The sequence below is a fragment of the Ornithodoros turicata genome, chromosome 1 (assembly GCF_037126465.1).
Source record: "Ornithodoros turicata isolate Travis chromosome 1, ASM3712646v1, whole genome shotgun sequence".
In the NCBI taxonomy this organism is placed as follows: Eukaryota; Metazoa; Arthropoda; class Arachnida; order Ixodida; family Argasidae; genus Ornithodoros; species Ornithodoros turicata.
In genome coordinates this window covers 128,961,344-128,984,837 of record NC_088201.1, presented here as the reverse complement: position 1 = coordinate 128,984,837, position 23,494 = coordinate 128,961,344, and the positions used below count along the sequence as shown (strand labels likewise).

Here is a 23,494-nt window from a genome sequence, read left to right as displayed (position 1 = left end):
CGGTACAGGCACGTCGCAAGCCCACGTAAAAAAGCAGCACGCTGGTAAGTTTTTTTTTTTTTTTTAGTCAATTCTTCCTCTGCCATAGCATTTTTCAGCTGCCTGTTTGCAAAATTACAGCAGTTGAATAAACATCTCTGTCTTTGCTAATGAAATGAGGAGATTCGCAGTACACAGGTACGCAGGCTATGCAAATGTATTAACATGTCTCTCTGTGTGTACCAGAAAGCCGTCGTTTTGGTCCATTTCCTACGGCCTTCCAGAAAGAGAGTAGTCAAGGTAAGTAGTCACGTACGCGTTGCTTGCAGTGTAAATATATTAAACCAATTCTCTCTCGCAGGTAGCCCAGCTAAAGACCTTCATGCTGTCTCAGGCCAGCAAGCTTGGAGCAGTAAGTACCATTCCTGTTGACATCACAGCTTTCTGTACGTAGTTTGTGATAATGAAAAAGAAGTCTTCTGTCTTGTCCGTCCTCAGGAGCTGGAGAGGACATCATCTTGCAGGCATTTCCGCACCCACCTATCTTTGTACCTGCCGCAGTGCTTGGGCCTCCCCCAACTTATCTCCCAGACTTATGTTATTCCTCACTTGGTCCTCACACCCAATCGGTGCAGCCTGTGTGTAAGTTGCTCCCTGCAGTGTGGTTTCTTCTTGCCAATACTTGCTTTACTGTACAGGCAGTATGTCAGCTGCGAAGGAACCAGATGTAGTCTCAGCTGTTGATGATGTTGGTATGTTGCCCTTGTCTGTTCTCTGAATTCTAATATCGTACTTCTCACATTTGTAATTCTTGCAGAGAGCTGCCACGAGCAAGACGCAAATGCCGGGGCCCCTGCACAAGATGAGCCTCCTGTGCCCAGACCCAGTGCCTCAGTAAGGCGTTTACATTGTCCACAGTGTAGCTTTGCCACCAAAATGTGGACGCGGTACCAGTTGCACCTAAAGTGTCACAAACAAAAGCGTGGAAATTTTATGTCTCTTCCAATTTTCCAATTTTATGTTTCTTTCCAACCAATGATGAGCGCAAACTCATCATTGGCATGGTATTTAAAGGGTCAGGTGTCAAAGGTTCATGCGATTTGTGGGTCAACTGCGCGGGGGGAAGAAAGGTTCCGTTCAGTCTGTTACAACCGAAATGAATGACCGCTTTGTTAGAAGGTGAAGGAGGTTATGTGAATGAAGTCTTTGCTCCAGACCGGTTACAGATATGCGACAACAGACAGGAATCGCGCGTTTCCCTCTCTCACTCGCCATAAATGATCCATGTATATACACAACTCCTCGAAAAGTTGTGTACATTCATGTGGCTGTAGAATGCATGTATAAAATGCTTATACATCTCGTGTATAGAAAGAAGAAAGCAGCACTAGGTAGAAAAATCGTAGCTTGTAGGTAGAAAGTAGCAGTGAATACATACTAGACAGAGAGGAAGCCAACTTTTGTAAGGGTAGGTTAGGCTTTTTCGGGGGGGGGGGGGGGGGAAGTTCGCCTGTAACATCTACCCCGGCCACGGCCGTGAGTGCTGTTGTTCTATAAAGACCAACCATACTGTAACCAACCGCGTCCACCGTTCCGTTTCGTACAAGGAAAAAAAAAAGCCTGACCACTGTTGCATTCGGGCATTTTCCAAAATGCCCGACACGAGCAGGCATTTCACGAAATGCCTGTGAAAAAATGTGATTCTGTTCTGATGCTGATGTTGTTGCTGATGATGTTTTGATGCTGATCCTGTACAGGACATCAGGCTACTCAATGTTGCAAGAACCAAACAACTTCCAACAGCCACACTAGGCCAACGTGAAGATGGTCCTATTGAACGTTTGCCAGTTTACGTCCTGCACGAGGAATGTGTGAGCATCTTTCCATCACTGTTTCTTCAATGGTTAACTATATAGGGTGGCTGCATCAGCCTATCACGGTTTGGATAATAAGGCAGCTTGTCACATTGGTTGCCCCACTTAAATGCAGTGTAGCACTCCTCCCGGAATTAATAATAACACGAGGTTTCGTCCCCAAGCAAGATCAGGGACACTTTATTGGCCCCCAAGGCCAATGTTAGTTGAGCAGAACATTAGGAATTGTCTCGCCAGAGGGTTCTGTTGAACACATTCCCGAATTTCTGCCGGGCTGTCCCTGACCCTGCTTGGGGACGAAACCCCGCGTTATTATTAACTCCGAGAGGAGTTGTACATTATTGTTGTACATTATTCTTGGGTCAGTGCTGAACCTTGAGAGAGTTAACAGCTCGTGATAAAATATTAATGACTTGCTCAAATTTTCATTTGGACTAGCTCATGCATGAGGCTGAACTATGGTTTGGACGACAACGCTATGAGATGAAGTGCATCCTGGCAGGCCTTCTCCGCAAGTTTGAACGCCCCAGCAACAAGACGTCTGCAACATTTGCTGGCATTGATGCGTATCTCGAGCCAAGAGCTGTCAAGCAGTTCGCGCGGACACTTGTAAGACAAATTAGGTTGCCTTGGTATGGAGTATTTAATAATTTGTCTACATCTGTCATTTCCAGGCTGATGTGCCAGACGAAACTCCGAAACTCCCGGGGCCAAACATCTTTCTGGGTGAAACAGACAAGGTAGTCACTTCGCCAACGACGGACGGAATCCAGAAAGTCACTCTGCCGGATTTCACATATCAGGGTGAAGCTCTGATTTTGTTGCTAGTCATTACTACATCAGGGGCATTACGTACCCATCTGCATATGGACAGCTACTTGGATTCCTTCAGGTCTTTGTCGTGAAGAGAGGTCCAGCATTTGAAAAATGCTACCGTAGTAAGCGGCTTCAAAATTTAATTGATGCATGCTCCGACACAAAGTAAAGACGAAAAAAGAAAAGGGGGATGCATCTAGCAGCAGTGCTCACGAGGGTCTGGTCAGTGTCATATTTATTGTTGTTAAGGGTTGGAGAGTCTTAAAATGAAGGATGGCTATCGTAGTCCAGTGCTACTAATGTGGGCATGCTCTACCCCCCCCCCCCCAATACACCCACAGCTGTCAACTCATGTCTTAACTCATGTTCCATTTAGTATCTCCTTGAAAGCAACATTGTGTTTAGTGACGTTTAGTTCGTGTTTAATGTTTAGTGATTTTATTTCTCAACACACAACGTTCTGTTGCAGTCATTTAATTGCCTTTTTATTTATGGACCCCTCCTACTGGGCCATGCAAGTAGTCTTTTAGCAGGCAGTACCCTGTGATATGATGTCTTCCATACATGTGCCTGTCTACTGACACAATTTTTTGTTTGTTGCTCAAAAGCTGTTTGCTCTGAATCTCGTGCGCTCCGTATTTATTTACACGCAAGCTACAGTGGGGCACAGACCTATCTTAATCATGCACGGAAAATTAGTCTCGTTCTTGAGCCAGATCAGAGCTATCCTAGACACCATTGGTAAATGTTCATTGAACGATACCTTTCTCGGTGACCGATTTCAGGGTTTTGTTCAATGCACATTTACCAAACGGGCAAGGGTGGCTCTGATCTTGCTTGAGAACAAGACTCGGTAAGCCTAATTGTTTAAGGTAAGTCTGCACCCCACTATAGTAAACGTGATACTGCGCAGCCCATGTGTTCTCATCTGTCACCCAGAACCTGGCATTCTAACAGCATTTTGTTTTTTGTCTCATTTCTGAAGGTTAGTCTGTTACATTTATTTGTATGCAAGCAAGTAACTGTGATACTGCACAGCCCGTGTGTTCTCATCTATCACCCAAAACCTGGCATTCTAATGGCTTTTTGCTTTTTGTTTAATCTCTGAAGGTTACTTTGTGATGCTTATTTACATACAAGCAAGTAACTATGATACTGTACAGCCGATGTGTTTCCATCTATCACCCAGGCCCTCGCGTTCTATCAGCTTTGTTTTATTTTTCTCGTTACTAGTTGTTTGTGTTAGCGTGCAGTAAAAAATATCAAAGCTCTCTGTTTGGGACACACAAGTACTTTACCTGTGCATTACCCTGTATTATGCGTTACTCTGTGATACATGAGCCATGAAAGTTCCTATCTGCAACACTGCACGATTGCAGTTATTTTTCTGTGTATTCACTTGCAGTGAGTCATTCAGTCTGTGATCAAGTATTTCGTCACTCAGTGTAGAAAGCTCATGCCAGATGCTTTCAACTATTTTAGGAAAAAAATTATGCCAAATTGTACATCTGCCTGCATTAAAAACGTTTTGTGATAACCTTGCCTTGTTTATCGTTATTGTTCAGCCTCCGATGTTATATAGTGCTTGTTAAAAGTCTACAGAGCACACGCTCGCAGGAATCTTACGTTCCCGCGGCGGTCCACCTGACGGGTCCAACACAACTGCGTCGGACTCGTTCGTGTCTCGAGTTATGAGCAAAAACGATGATCGTCCGAAAGGTCGCGTCCGTCAAGTCCCACGAAATTTAGATAATTTGTGACTAAAGACGCGTCTTTTTCCTTTGCAAAAAACGGACTTTTCGCTGCAAATTATTTAAATTTCGCGGGACCCGACGACCGCCCCGTTCTGGACGAGAACCGTTTTTATACCTAGAACGTACGGGAGAGAGTGTGTAAAGGGGGGGGGGTGAAAAAGCGAAAAGTCAAGGTTATGCGGTGACAGATGGGGTATCCGTCACGCTACACCTCTTAAAGCACGGTCAAGGACGCTTCATTTTTTTTTTTTTTGCCCTTTTTATCCGTCAGTGCTTCTATGGGTAAGCGCCTGACACATAAAATATGCGTTGAAAAACGCATCGTTTTTTAACCCTTGGTATCCGGTTTCTTTCTGAGAGTGTGGGAATCAGAGCGAAGACGAACGAAAATGCGTCGTGCGGACGAATAATTACTTCATAGATATAATACCCACCTTAAATGACTCCAATCTTGAAAGCGTCGAACGAGTTTCTTCAAAGACCGAGCAGACTCGTCCTCGCTCCCCGACGTTTCAAAACAAACTGATTTGCCAGCGGTTGCAAGAAACGCATTCTTCCCAAACATGCGATCCCTCACGGTCACGGGTTCTAGTTATTGCACTTCTTTGATAGAATGATAGTGCTGATCCATTACGGCACTGCTGCATAAGGGGATTTATTGACTGGTATTCGGAATCACGCGCAATATGTTTGCAGCGCATGGAGATCGTGAGGAGGCGTTCGTACTCAGGCGCCGGAAACACGCGGTACACATGAGGTACAGCTCTGCTAGACCGCGCTTAAAAGGTACCTAGCCGGTACGGATGGGTCTCGGAGCCCTTGTACCGCTTGAATTTCGCAGTGGTTGCGAACTGTACCTGCTGGTTGAGGACTGTACCTCATGTGTGCCGCTTGGCCCAGATACGGGTCCTCTTTCATGCGTTACATATCGGGTGCCGGATTTAGAGTGTAGAAAGGACAGTATTTGCGGAAGTTGTCTTGTGATTTTCTATAATGACGCAGCGTGACACATTATCCGCCCTGTACTCGATGCGCATCCATGTGAACGGTGGCCCGTCGTCTTCTTTCGGGCTTTGACTCAATTCGATACGCCTGGAGAGCCCTTAATGGTTACTGAGTGTTCTATCAGCTGAAGAGAATACCAGAACGAAAAACGAAGACGTCGCACTGTGATGCCTTAATTGATGACAAAATGCTACTAAATTATACTTGAACAGAGGAACAATGTTTCAAATAAACCACGAAGCAATGGCAAGCAGAGAACCATTTGCGCTCACAGTTTGACAGAAGTGCAGTTTTCACTTGCAGTTTTCAAATTGCACGTACTATTGTACTGGCCTTGTGGTGCATCTACCCTCTCTGTTTCGTTTCGTTACAAAGGACTTGCCTACTTGGGAGGACTTTGCACTCCAGGATACAACGCCGCCCTCGCAGAAGACACGGCACTCACCTACAGCAAAGTTCACCATGTTGCACACGAGCTGGGCCACTTGTAAGTCTTACACCATTGTTACAGGGGAAATACGGCTCAGCGTCACGCCAAGTCGTGCGTGGGGAAATTGCAGAGGAATGGTGCTGTCGGATCGTGTAGTCAAAATACTATATGCCCGTGGCGCGGTCAGAAAAATATAAGGGGTTCTACGGGGTCTTTGCATTGGAGGTAGTGGAGTATTTCAGTTCACGCGGAAAGTTTTCCAAGTTGTTACATACTGAACTCAACGCAGCGCAACAACCAGGACAACTTGGAACCAGACAACACAAGGGCCGACTAACAACTACGGTTTATTCTGCGAACCGCAGGAAAACGAAAAGGAAAGGGACGTAAATGGGAAGGGAACAAGGGAATGCAAGTCACAGAGGCTGTACAGGTCGTAGTTTGGATAAGCGATCACCCGCCTCTGAAGTTCAGTGGATGGTGCACTAACACAGCTTTCTTGTCTGATATGGGTCGTGAAAGCCTCGCATGTGTCTCTGGTGATCCCTGTCTCGGACTATAACCAGAGCGCTCCCTAACACTGTCCCGCCGCCACAAGCTGGCCAGTGTTTCTGCGTGTTTCAAATCCGTTGACGGACCGAAGAGGTGAAGCGGCAAATCCCGGATTCTGGAGCCTGGAATATGAGTTGGGAGGCGTATTATGCGTGTCTGTGTATGTTTTGAGTTTTTCGTTTTCCTTTTTAATTGCCTAAGCGGTGCACAATCGTTGTTTGTACATGGCACATTAGCAGAGCAAACTTTTCATCTACTCGTTTTACAGCATGCGAGCAGCCGTTTCATGTAGTCTCACGTTTTGAGGGTACTGCTGGCTGGGCTCCAACCGCTCCACTCCCCCGTTCTCCCACGCGACAGATTCCGCTCGAAGGAGTGCGAGAAGGAAGAGGGGAGTCATTGCCGGATAAACGGTGAAAGGGGGGTCTGGCGCGCCTTTGACGCCTCGCTACTCCCTTTATTTCTTAGAGTGTGCGGTTTATTCTGCGAACCCAGGGAACCAAAAGGGAAAGGGACGTAAATGAGAGGGGAACAAGGGAATGCAAGGCACAGACGCTGCACACTTCAAGCGTTTAGATAAGCCATCTCCCGCCCCTGAAGTTCAATGGATGGTGCACTAACACAGCTTTCTTGTCTGTTATGGGTCGTGAGAGCCTCGTATATCTCTCTGTTGATCCCTGTATCGGACTATAACCAGACCGCTCCCTAACACAGGCCCGCAGCCATAGGCTGCGCAGTGGAGCGCGAGATGGCTTTCTGTTCCTGATTCCCTGATGAGTGGTCCGCTCACCAGCTCCGTACCGGTCTGATGTCCCAGTTTAATGACCAGAAATGGCCGATTATCCTACGGTCACGCTGAGTGGCATTGCTGAGGTTCTCCTGCGGAAGGTGAGGCGGGGGTCTTCGAGGCAGCGGGAAAAGGAAGAGCACTCAAGGACAGCGATGGCTCCATATGTGCATGGAGTGTCTCACGAAATAAAAAAGCCCGTAGAACGTGTTGATGCCCGAATGTGCAGGCGAACTCGGCGGGCTGTGCCCTTGGTTGAACAGTCTACTGCCGGCAGCACCCTCGTGCCACGATCAGCCGCAGGAAACAGTTTGTGGAATGCCGGAGTGGCATCGTTTATGACATTCATGACATATGGGCACAGAAAGCCGACCGCGGACGGTGGCGATTTGGTGGAACGGTACAAGTTGCTCAGACACGCCGTCTTCAGCAAGGGACGTTAAATGTGGTGTGCCGAGCGTCGATATTTCGTCGCACGTTAACCCTGAGGTAATACAAATTAATCCACAGTCCCGACCAGTGTGGCGCCGCTTGTGATCGCAGTTGTCTCGCGACGTAAAGCCCGAATTATTGTTCTTGTTGTTGCTGTTGTTGCTGCTGCTACTGCTGTTGCTGCTGCCGTTGCTTTTGTTGCTGTTGCCGCCGCCGCTGCCGCTGGTGTTGGTGTTGTGTGTGTTGTTGTTGGTGTTGTTATTGTTGTTATTGCTGCAGTTATTGTCGTTGCTGCTGTTGTTGTTGCTGCTGTTGCTGCCGTTGCTGCTGCTGCTGGTGTTGTTGTTGTTGTTGTTGCTGCTGCTGCTGTTGTTGCCGCTGCCGTTGCTCCTGTTGCTGTTGTTGTTGCCGCAGGTGTTGGTGGCGGTGTTGGTGTTGTTGGTGCTATTGTTGCTGCTGCTGTTGTGGTTGTTGTTGATGTTGTTGTTGTTCGTGTCTTTGTTGTTGTTGTTGCTGCTGCTGCTGCTGCTGTTGTTGTTATTATTGTTGTTGTTGTTGCTGCTGTTCTTGTTGCTCTTGTTGCTGTTGTTCTTGCTGCCGTTTCTGCTGCTGCTCTTGTTGTTGTTTCTGCTGCTGTTGCTGCTGCTGCCAAGGTAAATATAAATGGTAGCGAAGCTTGCATTGGCCACCACGTCTTCAAGGGCGGCCATGATAAAGAGCGTCACCGCCATCCATCCGTTGCGGGGCAAACTACAAATTCCGTCATAATGACGTCACCTCGTACGTCACCAATACGTATAGCGCGGGCCGTGCGCTCGCGCCGTGCGTTCTTTCCATCGCAATGTCGAGCTGCGGAATATTACAATCGCTGTTGAAAGCAAATCCAAAAGCAAAAACACATATACCATTTGTAAACAGAGAAGAATCAACACTAGCGACATGCGTGCAACAAAGGACACAGGAGACCAGGCGGGGGCTCGCTTTCTTTTATCACAGGTAAATCATCAATACCCACATGAGACAATTGATGTTCTGAGGCTGGAACACACTGACTTTTCAGTGACTTCCATCCTTCATCATAAATACCCACGACAGAATAATGTGCAAAATAACCAGTACGACAGTCCATGTACTGAATAAGCACGAAGGGATAATGTACAAATTCCAGCAAACACAGGTGGGGCCCAGGACCTTAATGTCTAATGCATACTGCTATAGCTGTCCTCAGGCACATCTCAAACTTTCCACATATCTCTCGTTCAAAGAAGGTGGAAGTGAACATATTTGCACTTTAAGATCACATTATGATATTTGCATACTGTGTGGTGCTATGTCTGCCCTCAGTTTTTGACATTGACATTGTAACGAATGCTATGGGGGAATAAGAACGCAGAAGTCCATTAGCTCAATTTAGAAGTCTGTGATACTATATCTTGCAAAACAGCCACGATAATATTGCCACGAATCATCATCGCGAAACTTCCACGGCAGGCACGAAACGGTACATCTCATCCCGGCGCATGCTGAAGAAGAAGCAAGAAGCTTCCAGACACATCCCCTGCTCTCTGGCAAACGCACGTGCTGTTTCTAGACTTTTCGGCGCGACGCTTAAATGCTTGTGCGCTCCAAGCTGGAGCATCCATTCTTTGGACTCAGTTGTGTTCAGAGAGCTATCACTCTTGTGTTTTGCTACCAAGTAGTCTAATAAACCGTTCGCTGTTTATTCGACGACTCGCCGGCCCATTTCGCTTCGTGATATTTCTGGTGGAGGTGCGGGGCATCCCTTGTCCAACGGCCTGGAAGACCAACTGCGACAAAGCAGAAGACAGCTTGGTCTGCCTGCAGAATTCGGTCCATTAGAACCCCCTAAACGCAAGAAGAAGATGACTGCGGAGACCAGTACCCAAGTGGCGCAACCTGTTGCCACGCCCATAGCCCCTGCACGGTCGCCGAAGACATTCAGCGGGGAGTATTCCGACGACGTGGACGATTGGGTCGACAACTAGGAGCGGCCAAGGATGGCCAAGTTCAACAACTGGAGTGACGACCAGAAGCTCGTCAACGTCTATTTCTCCCTGGAAGGCATCGCGAAGACATGGTTCGAGAACCGGGAGACTTCGCTCACGTCCTGGGCCGTCTTCAAAAGCAAACTCCGTGAGGCGTTCGCTTTTCAACAACGAGCTGAACGCACTGAATGTCTGCTCCACAGACGGATCCAGCTGCCAAACGAAAGTGTTACAGGCTTCGTCGAAGATGTGTTGCGGCTCTTCCGGCGAGCTGACCCCAAAGCATCCGAGGAGAAGAAGGTTCAGCGACTCATGAGGGGCGTAAAAGAAAAAAAAATTTCGCGCCCTGTCCCGGGATCCACCCGCCACGACCGACGCTTTTCTGGACGAAGCCGTCCGCATTGAGAGGACCCTGCTCTCTCTCGCTGCCGTCGACCAACGACACCAGGGCTACGAGTCTTTCTCCACGACCGCTGGCCTAGACGTCGGATCGCTCAGACAGCTGATTCGAGAGGTGGTACGCGAAGAAGTACGAGCTCTCCTCTGTCCTGAGAAGGCTCAAGACCCTTTGTCTTCGATCGGTGCGATCATCAAGGACGAGGTTCAGCAGGCAATCCAGACATCGTCAACCGCCAACCCCGACGCCGAAGTACCGAGACCAACCTACGCCGAAGCTCTGAGACAGGTGCCACCTACTCGTCCGTCGTACTACAGAAACCGTTGGACGCCTCCTCGGCCTGTCCAACCTACTCCGAGCGTCGCGCCACACTCTCAGCCGTTTCGCAAAACGGACGTTTGGCGGACTCCCGACTTCAGACCGCTCTGCTACCACTGCGGAGAGGCCAACCACGTCTATCGCCGATGTCCCTACCGACGCCTTGGCCTTCCCGGTTTTTCACCCGACGCCCCCCGCCCCCAGCGCGGTAGCCGCCCCGCCGCAATTGAAGACTATCTACGGCAGCAGAATGCTTCTGCCGGCTCGCGACGCGACCTGTCCCCGAGCGTCCCCCACCGCAGCAGGTCGCCAGGAAGAGCACGTTCACCGTCACCGGCAAGACGACCTGTGTGGCGCAGCCCTAACCGGGAAAACTGAAGACTGCAGCTCCGGAAGGTGAAGCTGCGGACCGACGACAAGTTACAATTCCTCCAACTCGACGAACAGCAACGCAGCACCAACACGACGCTCGAAAAATTACCAATAACCTGAAAATAGTCATCGACGGCCATGAGATGATTGCGTTAATCGATACCGGAGCCGACGACTCTGTTATAAGTGGTAGGTTGGCTAAGTAGCTTCGCAAGGTGCAAACGAAGTGGGATGAGCCTGACATCGGCACTGCTGGTGGACACGTCGTAACACCGACTGGCCGATGCACGGCAGTCATACAAGTGCGTGACATCCAGTACGTCGTCAACTTTGCCGTCTTGCCGAACTGCCCACGGGATGTAATACTCGGAATGGACTTTGTAGTCGAAAAGGAAGCAATCATCGACTTCACAAATTGAGTTCTCTTTTAAAACGCCGGAAACATCAGAAGACAAGTGGTGGGCACGAATAACCCCGGAGAAACGCGCAAACACAGTCGTAACCGCCGTGACGACTCAGCACGTCAACCTGCCTCCCTTGTCGTCAGTCCTTGTGACCGCTACGTGCGACAGAGCACCGACTGGCTGTTTGTTGGCTGAAGGCAACACGCAACTTCTCCTCGAACGAGGAATTGGGATAGCAAGAGGAATTGTGCCCGTAAGAAACGGAATATTGGAACTGCTGGTCAGAAATTTTCGCCCGGAGCCACAACACCTGGCGAACGGCACGAAGATAGCCGTCATCGTAGACCAATACTCCACCACGGATGTTTGCCTGATGGACACTGCTCGCATCGCGGTCACCACGGAACACGAGGCCGGACATTTCGACGTAAACCCTCAACTCAATACAACTCAAAAGCAAACCCTTCTCCAGATGCTCAACGATTTCAGTGACTGCTTCGCTGCATCGTCGAAAGTAAGACAAACGCCCATTGCGAAGCACCGCATCATCGTCGACGAAAAGGCCCGTCCAATTCACCGCATGCCGTACCGGGTCTCCTGCAAAGAGCGAGAAACGATCGGAACGCAAGTAGAAGAGATGCTAAGAGAGGACGTTATCCAGCCGTCGACCAGTCCGTGGGCATCGCCGGTGGTACTAGTGAACAAGAAGGACGGAACACTCAGGTTCTGCGTCGACTACCGCAAACTCAATGAGATAACGAAGAACGACGTCTACCCGTTACCGCGCATCGACGACACGCTCGATCGCCTTCAAAACGCAATTTTTTTCTCTTCCATGGACCTCAAGATGGGGTACTGGCAAATTGAAGTCGACGAACGGGACCGTGAGAAGACTGCCTTCGTCACTCCGGATGGACTTTTCGAATTCAAGGTTATGCCTTTCGACCTTTGCACAGCACCAGCGACGTTCCAGCGTGTTAGGGATACAGTGCTCGCCGGGTTGAAGTGGCAAACCTGCCTGGTGTACCTAGACGATGTTGTCGTCTTCGCAAGAACATTCGAAGAACATGTTGAACGGCTAACGCAAGTCCTCGAGGCTATCAGAACCGCAGGGCTGACGTTGAAGCCTCAGAAGTGTCGATTCGGCTACGACGAACTCAGATTTCTCGGCCATCTCGTGAGCAGCGACGGCGTACGCCCCGACCCCGAGCAGAAGGCGGCCATCGTAAATTACCCTGTTCCTTCTAACGTGAAAGACGTTCGAAGCTTTCTTGGCCTTTGCGCCTACTACCGACGGTTCATTCCGAACTTTTCAAGAATTGCGTCAGCCCTGAATGCCCTCACGAAGGACGGATCCACGTTTATCTGGAGTGAAGCCCAGCAACAGGCGTTTCATGAATTCAAGACGCGTCTACAGACCGCACCCGTGCTTGCCCACTTCGATCCAAACGCCGAAACAGAAATACACACCGACGCAAGCAACGATGGTCTAGGAGCCGTGCTCGTTCAATTTCACGACGGCGTCGAACGTGTCATCGCTTACGCAAGCAGAACGCTAACCAAGGCAGAGAAGAACTATTCGACGACCGAAAAAGAGTGCCTTGCACTCATATGGGCCATAACAAAGTTGCGTCCCTACCAGTTCGGACGGCCGTTCAAGGTGGTAACAGACCACCATTCTCTGTGCTGGCTGGCTGATTTAAGGGACCCCTCAGGACGCCTAGCGAGATGGAGCCTCCGATTACAGGAGTATGACGTAACCGTCACTTACAAGTCAGGAAGAAAACGCAACGACGCCGACTGCCTGTCCCGAGCACCACTCCAGTGACAGGACAACAGCCTCGAGGACGACGACGCCTTCCTCGGTCTAATGAGCGCGACCACCATGTCTACCAAGCAGTACAATGACCCCGAATTGAAGACACTCGTCGACTATCTGCAGGGCTGCGCCGACAATGTTCCTCCCATCTTCAGAAGATCACTACCAAGTTTTTCCCTACGTAATGGTGTCCTCCACAAAGAAAACCACGCACCACAAGGCGCTACGTGGCTTCTCGTTGTGCCTGGGGACATGCGCATCGAGATTCTTGAACCCTGCCACGACGAACCGTCATCAGGTCATTTGGGATACAGCCGGACACTGGCCTGTATAAGGGAAAAGTACTACTGGCCAAAACTGGCCAAGACCGTACATCACTACGTAAGGACGTGCCGGGAATGCCAACGACGAAAAACGCCGCCGGTACGACCTTCTGGGTACCTTCAGCCAATCGCACCGCCGTCGGCGCCGTTCGAGCAGGTTGGGATTGATCTACTCGGGACCTTCCCACGTTCGTCTTCCGGAAATCGTTGGATAATCGTCGCCACCGACTACCTGACACGCTATGCTGAGACTAAGGCACTTCCACAGGACACAGCAACAGAAGTGGCGAAGTTCTTCATCGAGAACATCGAACTACGGCACGGAGCTCCGACCGCCTTAATCACCGATAGCGGAAAGGCATTTACAAACAGGCTAACAGAAGAAATCCTTCGACTCAGCCACACCGCTCACCGGAGGACAACGGCGTACCATCAGCAGACGAACGGGCTCACCGAACGCCTAAACAAAACCCTTGCCGACATGATTTCGATGTACGTCGACGTCGAGCACAAGACATGGGACGAAATACTGCCTTACGTCACGTTCGCCTATAACACGGCTGTCCAGGAAACAACGGGATTCACACCGTTGCGCCTTGCACACGGCCATGACGCATCGACTATGCTGGACGTGATGCTGCCCCACGAACCCAGTGATGTGGAAAACGACGCTCTGGACTTCACACAGCGAGCAGAAGAAGCCCGCTAGCTGGCCAGACTACGTATTGGTCAACAACAACGCGTCGATGAAAGAAGATACAATTTTTGCCGACGAGACGTACGCTTCAGTCCAGGCGACTTGGTATGGGTTTGGACGCCGATTCGACGACGAGGCCTGAGCGAGAAGCTACTAAAGCGGTACTTCGGTCCCTACAAAGTACTTCGACGCATTGGAGACTTGGATTACGAAGTGGTACCAGAGGGCAGCGTTCCCTCTCGACGACCCCCGAGGACTGAAATAGTTCACGTCGTTCGACTCAAGACGTACTACAGCAGGTAGCATAGCATATAAAGCAATAGCTGGCTACTGTCCTAAAATGTGGCATTCCTCCGAGGAATGTCCCATGTTTGACTTGGTGGTTTCAAACTGAAAATACGACGTTGAAGAAGAAAAACGGCTATGAAGAATCACAAAGTGCGCAGTCAAGGTACGGCAAACTCGTAGTTAACAACATGGAGAGTGACAGGAACCGGCTCAGTCGGCTCAGTCCATAATCTTACGTAATACTGGCAGATCGCTCGAATTGCTGTATTAAAAACATGCATATTGCATTAGTACACGCTTTATTCGCGCCTCCGATTAAATTATTTTTGTTTACCTTCGTAGTTTGCCCCTCAACAACCACGCTCGCATGTGTATCATAAAGGGCGCAGGGTTGCTAACACAGATTTCGTATTTTTTCCCGCCTTCGCTACCATTTATATTTACGTTGCTGCTGCCGTTGATGCCGCTGCCGTTGCTGCTGTTCCTGCTCCTGCTGCTGTTGCCGCTTTCGCCGCCGCTGGTTTTGTTGTTGCTGCTGTTGTTCTTGTTGCTGCTGCTGTTGATTGTGTGGATGTTGTCGTTGTTGTTGCTGTTGTTCTTTTGCTCTTGGTGCTGTTATTGTTGTTGTTGCTGCAATCATCTTACAACAGCGTGATCTGTCAATGTCCTCTATTTGAGCTCGTAATAACTCTTGATATCTACTTGAGATTGACGATAACATCATGTGATTACTTACCGTAGTCGTTATATCGTTCGCGGACCGTAGCTGCTTCCCTTGCTGCAGCCTTAGAACTCACATTTGGTCAATTTGTCCTCCAGAAGGCAATCACAGGCGCCAAACTGCGAATGTAATCTCTCGATATCTGTAAAGTATCCTGCTTGTTCTCACAGTAATACAACACGTCTTAATATTTCACTTACGCACAAGGTCCCGGGTGTGTTATGTGTTCCCGGAATTCTGCTCACGGGATATTATGGTATAGCTGGTCGCTGGCAAGCGGTTGATATGTTTGTCTCGTGTGCCTTCGACTCCCCATTCTGTACGAACTAAATGAGATTGCGGAGATGCCAGTACGCAGAGTGCGGATAGTACCCGTGAATTTGTACACTCAGGAAAGTTTGCAAGGAGATAAAGCTATGAGAAACTGCAAGGATATGAAATACATGGGAAAATATTAGATGAATTTCAATAAAAATGCCGGATCAGATGTTACCAGATGCAGCTGGAAGCGTGAAAACGCGTCGACTACTGAAAGGACTTGTTCATCCCGAAGTCTATCTGTCATACTCCTCATTGATAACTAAGCCTTTGCTCACCATAGCCATACATAGTTAGAGGGATTCGCGGTAACATTGACAATAGAGAGCGTTAGTACATCGTACGCTACCGCCTTTGCGTACGTAAGGGATAACGTTGATGGTTCTGCGCACGTTCATAACAGAAAGAGAGCTTCGCGCTGTGCGCAGAACCACCAACGCTATCTGTTACTTACGGTATCACCTTTGCCCAAGATGTGCTAAAACTACATCCGCACGCTACTCGCGCATACATGATCCTCGATCGGACTTGGTCAAATAATTGTATGCGCATTCACGCAGATACATCCACACATTCATGATCATTGCGTCTGCTGGAAAATTCCGCATGATGAAAATGTTACGTTATAAAGTGTTTACTTTTCAGCATAGAAGCTGCTTAGGAGCTCACCCAGAATTCTCCAATAAAATGCAGTCATAAAGGCACATCAATGCAGATGACGACACACAACGACGCCATTTTGGACTCACTGGGAACCCTCTGCTATGTCTCCCCCTAGCGTACACTGGCACAGACATTAGTGAGATTTAATGGATCTTACAGCATCACCTTTGCGTACGTAAGTGTCATCGTCGTTAGTGGTTCTGCCCACGCGCAAAAAAAGAAAGAGAGCTCCGCACGGTGCGCAGAAGCACCACGCTATCCTTCACGTGGGCAAAGGTGATAACGTACGTTGCATTATCTAATGCTTATCTGCGGGAATGTGGTCGTAGCGTGCTATTTCCGAGCGATCTGCCCACCTACCTGCCTGCTTGGTGGCATGTTTCTCCGGTCGGGATTGTGCCTCTTGGGCCAACTTCACGGGGAACTGTCCCAATGTTTGTTTCAAAGAGTCTGAGGAAACTCGACGGAGAACACCCAGGTAGAACAGCCTCGCAGTCTCTGCGTGAAATGCCAAAACCGTAGCCGCTAAACCACGTGAGACGATTAATTTGCGAGGATAATGCGAATATCTGCTCGTACCGCAGCGGTACGCCCTTCTGTACCCGCTGCTTTCGGAACCTTATATTTCGATCTCCAATCAGGGATATAGCACGGTTCCGCAGACATTACAGCACCCGCGCACACCTCCGGGCGCAATCTGGAATTCGGGACAACTCATAGTAGGACAACCCGGTTAGGTCATGCGTTTTGCGTTTGTCTTTATTTATTTATTTATTTTTTCGTCTGTCATAACCGTTTTCTGTTAAAGAGAACATGGGCTTCCGTTGTGTCACATTCATAACAGCATTCATTTCTATTTGCTGGATTCAAAAACCAAATCCAGACTGGGCGCACCACATGACGGAGATCCGACTGCCAGCACCTGTGACTTCTCCGATGGCTACATGATGGGCTACAACAACAAAAGCGTCAACCATTACACATTTTCTGTGTGCAGTCAAGACACAATAAGGGCACACCTCAAGTGAGTTGCTGCTTACTGCATTTGACATTGACTTAAAGAATATTATTCGAATGTTAGTTCTATTTTTTTTTTATTGTGCGTAAACTCATAATTACACTTGATTCCACAAAAAGCTGAAACTGCTGCACAATAATGTCAGTGCCGCCTATAGGCCCAGATGGTATATAAAAACTAAATAAATATAAATAAATAAATGAGAGGGACGCCTCCAAAGCACGTAACTGGGCTTGTACGAATTGTTCCTTTAACATCGAAGCAAATTCGGAGAGAATAAATACATAACCAAAGCATTGGAATGCAACTCTGCTCAACAAACCTTGGGATTTCTTCGTCGTACATTTTCTTAGCATCCTCAGAAGTGAAATTACTTGCCTTTAACACATTTATCCGCTCAAAATTAGAATACGCTTCATTCATATGAAACCCCTGCAAAGGGCTCTCGTTCAGAAATAACGATACGTGCAAACCAGGGCTGTGCGCACTATTTTCAATAAATATGGTAGGGATTCTAGCATAACAAAATTCTAAGTAGAGTATGGTATTCCCTTGTTAGAAGCAAGACGTAAGATGCACCGGTTGCAATTAATGCACAAACTTTATACACAACATAGTTGATACCTGCGTGCACCGTATTCCGTCTCTCAACGATCTCATCACCCTTCCAGGTTATATAGATGGGTAGAAATCCAGCGAACCGGTAGAGAAGTACGAAGAGAGTTGCGAAGGGAGTTGGAGTAGTCATAATGAGTATTTTTTAAAATTTATCCTTTATCATCATGTATTAATTACTGTAACTCGTTGCCAGCTAATTTTGTTTTGTTTTTTCGATAACCTAAATTCTTTTAGGGGAATGTGTAATGAACTCTACTTATTCTTGTTTTGTTGCACGTGTTGAATTGTTCGTATTTCACGCAGTCATTTGCGTTTTTTTGTGTGTGTTTTCAGCCTTTGCCTGTACTTCACGTAGTCATTTGTACTATATCATGTTCGCGTTATGTTCACGCTGAATTGCTTGTATTTCACGTAGTTTCTGCTTGTACCTCACGTAGTTATTTGTACTATTTTATGTTATCCACATGTGCATTTCTCCCCTTTACGTACTGCCTTTTCTCCCTGAAGGTATTAAAATGCAGTGGAATGAAATACGCACCTAATAGTTATAAAACCTAACTGAATACGGAGCGAATAGTTGGCAGTGGAGTGAACGATTGATCATGGTGGTACCGTGCTGTTTCCGAGAGAGAGAGAGAGAGATTCATCTGCCTGTCTGGCCTGCGGCATCTCTTACTTGGGTGGATGGTGCGTCCAGGGCCAACTTCACAGGGAACTGAGCGGACATTTGCATTCAAGCGTATGAGGAAAACCTTACGAATGATGACATGATAACAAGTGCACATCGACATTTTGGAAGCAGCACTCGTCAACCTTGTCATCCAGCGTCGCGCGATGCTGTCGTGTGTTCGGCTTTATCATCGACATCCACAGCGCATTTGTGCCGGGACATTTTTCCCGTATGGTACTGACCCGGGACCCTCATCCGCCTTCAAGTATGGGGGGAGCACGGCGGAATGACCGCAGTAGATCACCGATGGACCGACGCCACTAAGTGAATTGCGACCTTGCTGCTCCGCAGCACAAGTGCGCCTGCCCTCCGGTAGGATGAGCATCAGTAACGTACCCACTCCATGATTACATGAAAGTCGTGGACAGGGGCAACAACGACGCAAACCGCTCCACTTTGGTGACATATAAGAACGATCGGACAGAAAGTATCCCGGTCGTTATTACACCCGCACACCCTGAGTTCTCCTTCTGGCGTGTGAATCCAAATGTAGTTGCGTATGGGACCTTTTGCAGCCGCGCAGGTCATGGAAGAAGGAAACACAAGAAGCGGTTCTTCCCTGCAGACTATCGTAGCCACCCTCTAGCGGTCGCTTGAGCAAAAATCACCATTACGTCTTGTCCACCTCCTTCCTCTCTTCAAAGTTCCTTTCAAAGTTTCAGTTTTGCAATGCTTTGTTTCTCGTGCTGCTCTCCGTGTGCTTTAGCTTTTCGAGAATCATTTATTGTGAAAAGGTGAACGCCATCGTAGAAACAACGTATGGTAATGTATTACTGTCCCGGCTACGGCTCTCGTTGTACGGAAAGCAGCTCTGCCACGGGAACACGTTTTATTCCTAGGATCGGTTGTGTTAGTCGCCTATGTGTGTTTCAGTCATATCGAATCGTTCGTTTCGGAACTTGCACCGTGCCGGAGGTTGATTTGATATCCTCTCTTGTTGTACAAATCTGATTAATGGTGTTCTGGGTACATACGTTGGAAGTCACCGTTGCCACAGGTGATGTTTCCGGACCCGCGTACTCCTTTTGCGTTCTGCACACTGTTTCTCGTCTTCTAATAGAAGAGTAAACAACCGAACCTAGAGAAATAAAAGTGTAATGACGCTTTCAACGTAATACTGCCATCTGAACTAGAGCTCGCGTCGTCTGCTTTGGTGGCGTCGTGCTGTCTCGAGGGTGACGTGTGCGGTCAAGTGCTAGACAGGAGCATCCCAGACTGCAATGCGATGGCGCTAAGCTCGTCCCGATAGAAAGCGATAGCGGCCTCTCCCGTCGGAGAGGCCGCTCCCGTGTTTCCTCCCTCTATGGCCCAGGTGCCTATTAGAACACACTGTTTCAATATGGATGGCAGTATAGTGTTTTTATGTTCGTCTGCAAGCCGTCGTGGGCGTTGGTGGTCACGTCCGCGTCCCAAAGCCGTATGTGGCAAACAAGGGGAACATCAGCGACGTCCCTTTGTCTTATACGGAAAAAGTGATTGCGTCCCATTTGGAGGACCCCGCGGTACGGTCTGCCCGACAACTGTTATGCTGTGGTCTGATAGCTCGGATAGACATATCCTTACGTGTGCTCGTAACACACCTACTAAACCTGTTTCGAGGCGGGCCGAACTTCTGAAGCAGCCTCCAGTCCTACATCACACTTCCCACTCATGGTCATGATGGACATTGTTCAGTTTTGACTAATTCCTCCTGCGGGCACGAACCCAGGTGGGTCATCTGTGCTCACGACGGTTTGTTCTCCATCTAAGCGTTCCTATGCCGCTGCTGCTCGGAATCACCGTCAAGCATCTCGACACTTAGGGTCTTCGTCGCACCGAATACCTTACTCATATTAGCGGCTTATATTCCCGTCTGAAACCATTCTGTCTTTCCGGAATGCCCTGAACTCTTCATGAACTTACGCTTACCTTCAAGACTACAGAGAGTGCAAATTGCTTATGGGCCACTGTTCCATGTATTGTGAGCATGTACATTCCACCGTGGGCTGCCTTCCTGACTTCGGCTACTATAGATTGTGGGAATCTCTTCCCATGCAGGGGTTCCAAGCCCTCTGCCGACAGACCGAGAGAATGGCCAGACAAGAATAATTGCAAACCTATACTAAGTGTTTATTACGTTTCAAGTGAATTCCCCAAAAACTACACAGAAAGTCTAGGGTCCTCCGTTATACTAGCCCTGCACAGCGATGACCGACTAGCTGTAGAGCGATGACGAACCTACCGCAGAACAGCTACCAATCCGTTTTTGTTAGCCCTCAGGCGTGAGCTTTGGCTTCTCCTTCAGCTTCTTTTCCTTGCCGCCACACTGCTGCCACCTCGGATACACTTTCAAGCTATTTTTGCACTATTTGTCCTGGTCGGCGTTATCAATGCACACCGCCACACAATGAACAGGTGCCGTGCACGTCTTGCCCAAGGATGGGGGCACTCCCAAGAACTAACCCTCCGAAACCTTCATTGGGATTGCGTCACCTTATATCACCCAAAAACTTCCAACCCGCCCGTACAGTACAACGGAGAGAAACACTTTCGTGACGGTGACGGACATACTCCTCAACGACTCGCAATGCCTCTGTAGTAAATTGAAAGCACATAGCGTTATAGAAAACACACCACTTCCTATCAAACATTGTGTTTTTTACTTGACCTGCGCTCCCGTTGTCATTAGAGAAAGCAACGACGTTTCCGCCCGAACGAAACGTCCGATCCGAGTGTCGCGCATGCGCATTTGCTGCAGGACGCATGATTTCGCTCAAACTACCAGGCTCTTAGTCGTTTCAACCGACTGGCATCGCGAAGCTAGATGGCGGCTGTTTGCAGGTTTGCAGCAAGCACAGAGGGGAAGTAAGGAGACCGAACTTCCCCACCGAATGTGACAACCTAATTCCTCGAACCCTTTGCCGCCGCCGGGCGGCGCCCGCGTTGTGTGGTAGGCAGAGCCGTATATTAAAAGGGAGTCTGGTCATTGGGAGGAGTCACAAAAAGAGGCTCGACCTGTCAATCACAGTTTCGCTCCTCTGATTGATTTTCTTTTTACCAAGGGGGTCGCCATGACACCATACTGCCACCCAAAATGGCGACGAAAACAAACACAGTGAAGCGGAGATTTCGTGACAAAAAATTTTCACAGACTAACCTGATTTTACGCTGCAAATGTACATCATAATATAAATTTCTCGGAAATCAGTTTCAACTTATGCTCATCCATCGATATCTAACTGAAAATAATACGTTTTGTCGCCGGTGTTAGGCCTAGTGAACACGGCGATCACAACGAAATCATAACGAAAACGGCGCTGTGCTGTACAATCTTATATTTAACAGCTGGATTTCATGGATATAAACAATATTGCCTCTTATATTCCAACTATTCATGTAGATTTGTTTAAAAATCATACCGAGAACAGAACGTGTCCCAGCAGGTGGTTCTGCCGGCAGCACCCGACGTGCCTTACGCTCCCTAGGTGGCGCTTATCAAATTTGCACCAACAATCCACTACTTTTGCAGATTGCGAGTGGTATCCATTTCAATCCCATCCAATCCACTTGCCACCCAAAATGGCGCTGCCCATGTTGGATAGGGGGGAAAATAGTGAGGATGGGCTGATTGATAGCGCCCCATATTTCAGGACTTCATTGGTCGGAAAGCTGAAAACGTGGGTGGAGCTTGAGGTATAGGCACGACCCATTAATGGCCAGACTCCCTTTTAATATACGGCTCTGGTGGTAGGCTGGCTAACAAAGATACACGCGTTGGCAGTGGTTTGCATGCAGCCCAAATACTCTGTGAAGGTGACCGTACAGAGTCAGTTTGAACAAGAAACGTCCACTTCGCGTGTTATGCCATTAAATAGCGTTTCACGTCGGCAGCTGTTAAGTGCGGAACAGGGCAAACGCACCCGAGACAGCTATTAACATAGAAGTAAAATGCAAGCCAGCAATGTCGCGGTCGGGCGCAGAAAACGCGCGTCACGTGACCCCCGCAGAGCGTACTGCAAGCGTTCTCAAGGAAAATTCCCGATACACTGAAGTGCCATTTCTCGCTCGATTCTTGCTGTAGGTTGATGGGTAGGTTAATCGGATCAGGTTGATGAAGCTTGGTACGGAGATTCGAAAAGTACACCTTGCTGTGCCCTCGACGGCAATTGACGTGCTACGCTTATTGTGAACAGCACGGCGTGTTATGTAAGACCATGAATTTTTGGCCGTCAGGCGGCCCACAAACGTGACCGTCACGACAAAAGATAGAAAACTTTTTCCCGTTACATGTTTTGAAATTTTACGGTCCAACCTCAATTGACGCGGGATCTATCGTTCGAAAACTGAACGCGGGTGTCATTTTACAGCGTCACTTACAAAGGCACGACCAGATTGACTGACAGATACCGTATAAAAAATGAACCATTTCAACAATTGCATTATAAGAGCCTTTAAACGTTGATTCACACACTGCTGACATCGCAAAACAATTGCGTAACCGTCTATTAATTAACCGGCGCTGAAAGGTAATCGCCTGTGTTGAAGCTTACCCACTCTACTCAGGCTGTGCTCAAGGAGCGTGTAGTTTTCAACGAAAACGTGAAGCAGAAAAAAAGAAAAGAAAAGAAAGCGAACTTTGCTGGAAAGCGAAAGCAACTTTGCTGGACATGCGAAGATTGAGTTTACTTGTGAAATTATTTTCCTGTGTGCGTATGTACCGCACGAGTTGAATTTAAAAAGTGCATTACAAAGGTAAGAGCCTGCGGAATCTAGCCTCCCACGGCACGCGAGCGCCACGGCGCGGCCGCAAAAGGTTCCAGGAATTAGGGATCATAGTTTCTCCGAGCGGCGCCGGGGCTAGATCGGTCTCCTTACTTCTTCTTCGTGGCAGCAAGTGTGCTAGTGGAGTTACAGTGTTACAGTGCATGTTACAGTGGGATTGCCAGATATGTTGACTGGAACAATGTGTATCATCTGCGGGAAATTGTTGGATGTAACCACGTATTGAGTTGGGCATTTCGCACGCTTCAACGTCCAATCTTGCCGCGCTGCTTGGGCATTTGGTACAAGTACCAATACGACTATGTCCCATTTTCCGCATTTTCAGCCAATATGGGGTGCACGGTGCGCACGCGTAATATGGGGCCTATATTGCCGACATTTGCCACATATTCGATTAAATTTGGCAGTATGA

At 48.5% G+C, this 23,494-nt stretch overlaps 1 protein-coding gene and 1 long non-coding RNA gene across 2 annotated transcripts in view; both read left to right on the top strand.

Annotated features, from left to right (window-relative positions):
- LOC135385297 (venom metalloproteinase antarease-like TserMP_B) overlaps positions 1-23,494 on the top strand; it is a 39,781-nt gene that overhangs the window by 10,163 nt on the left and 6,124 nt on the right. Inside the window, exons 3-4 of the mRNA XM_064614528.1 lie at positions 5,804-5,915; positions 16,839-16,979. Coding sequence (XP_064470598.1) covers positions 5,804-5,915; positions 16,839-16,979 — 253 coding nt within the window. The remainder of the gene's footprint in view (positions 1-5,803; positions 5,916-16,838; positions 16,980-23,494) is intronic.
- Positions 72-611, top strand: LOC135368887 (uncharacterized). Its single transcript, XR_010414890.1, has 3 exons — positions 72-279; positions 341-391; positions 478-611. It is a non-coding gene; the product is annotated as an uncharacterized LOC135368887 (long non-coding RNA).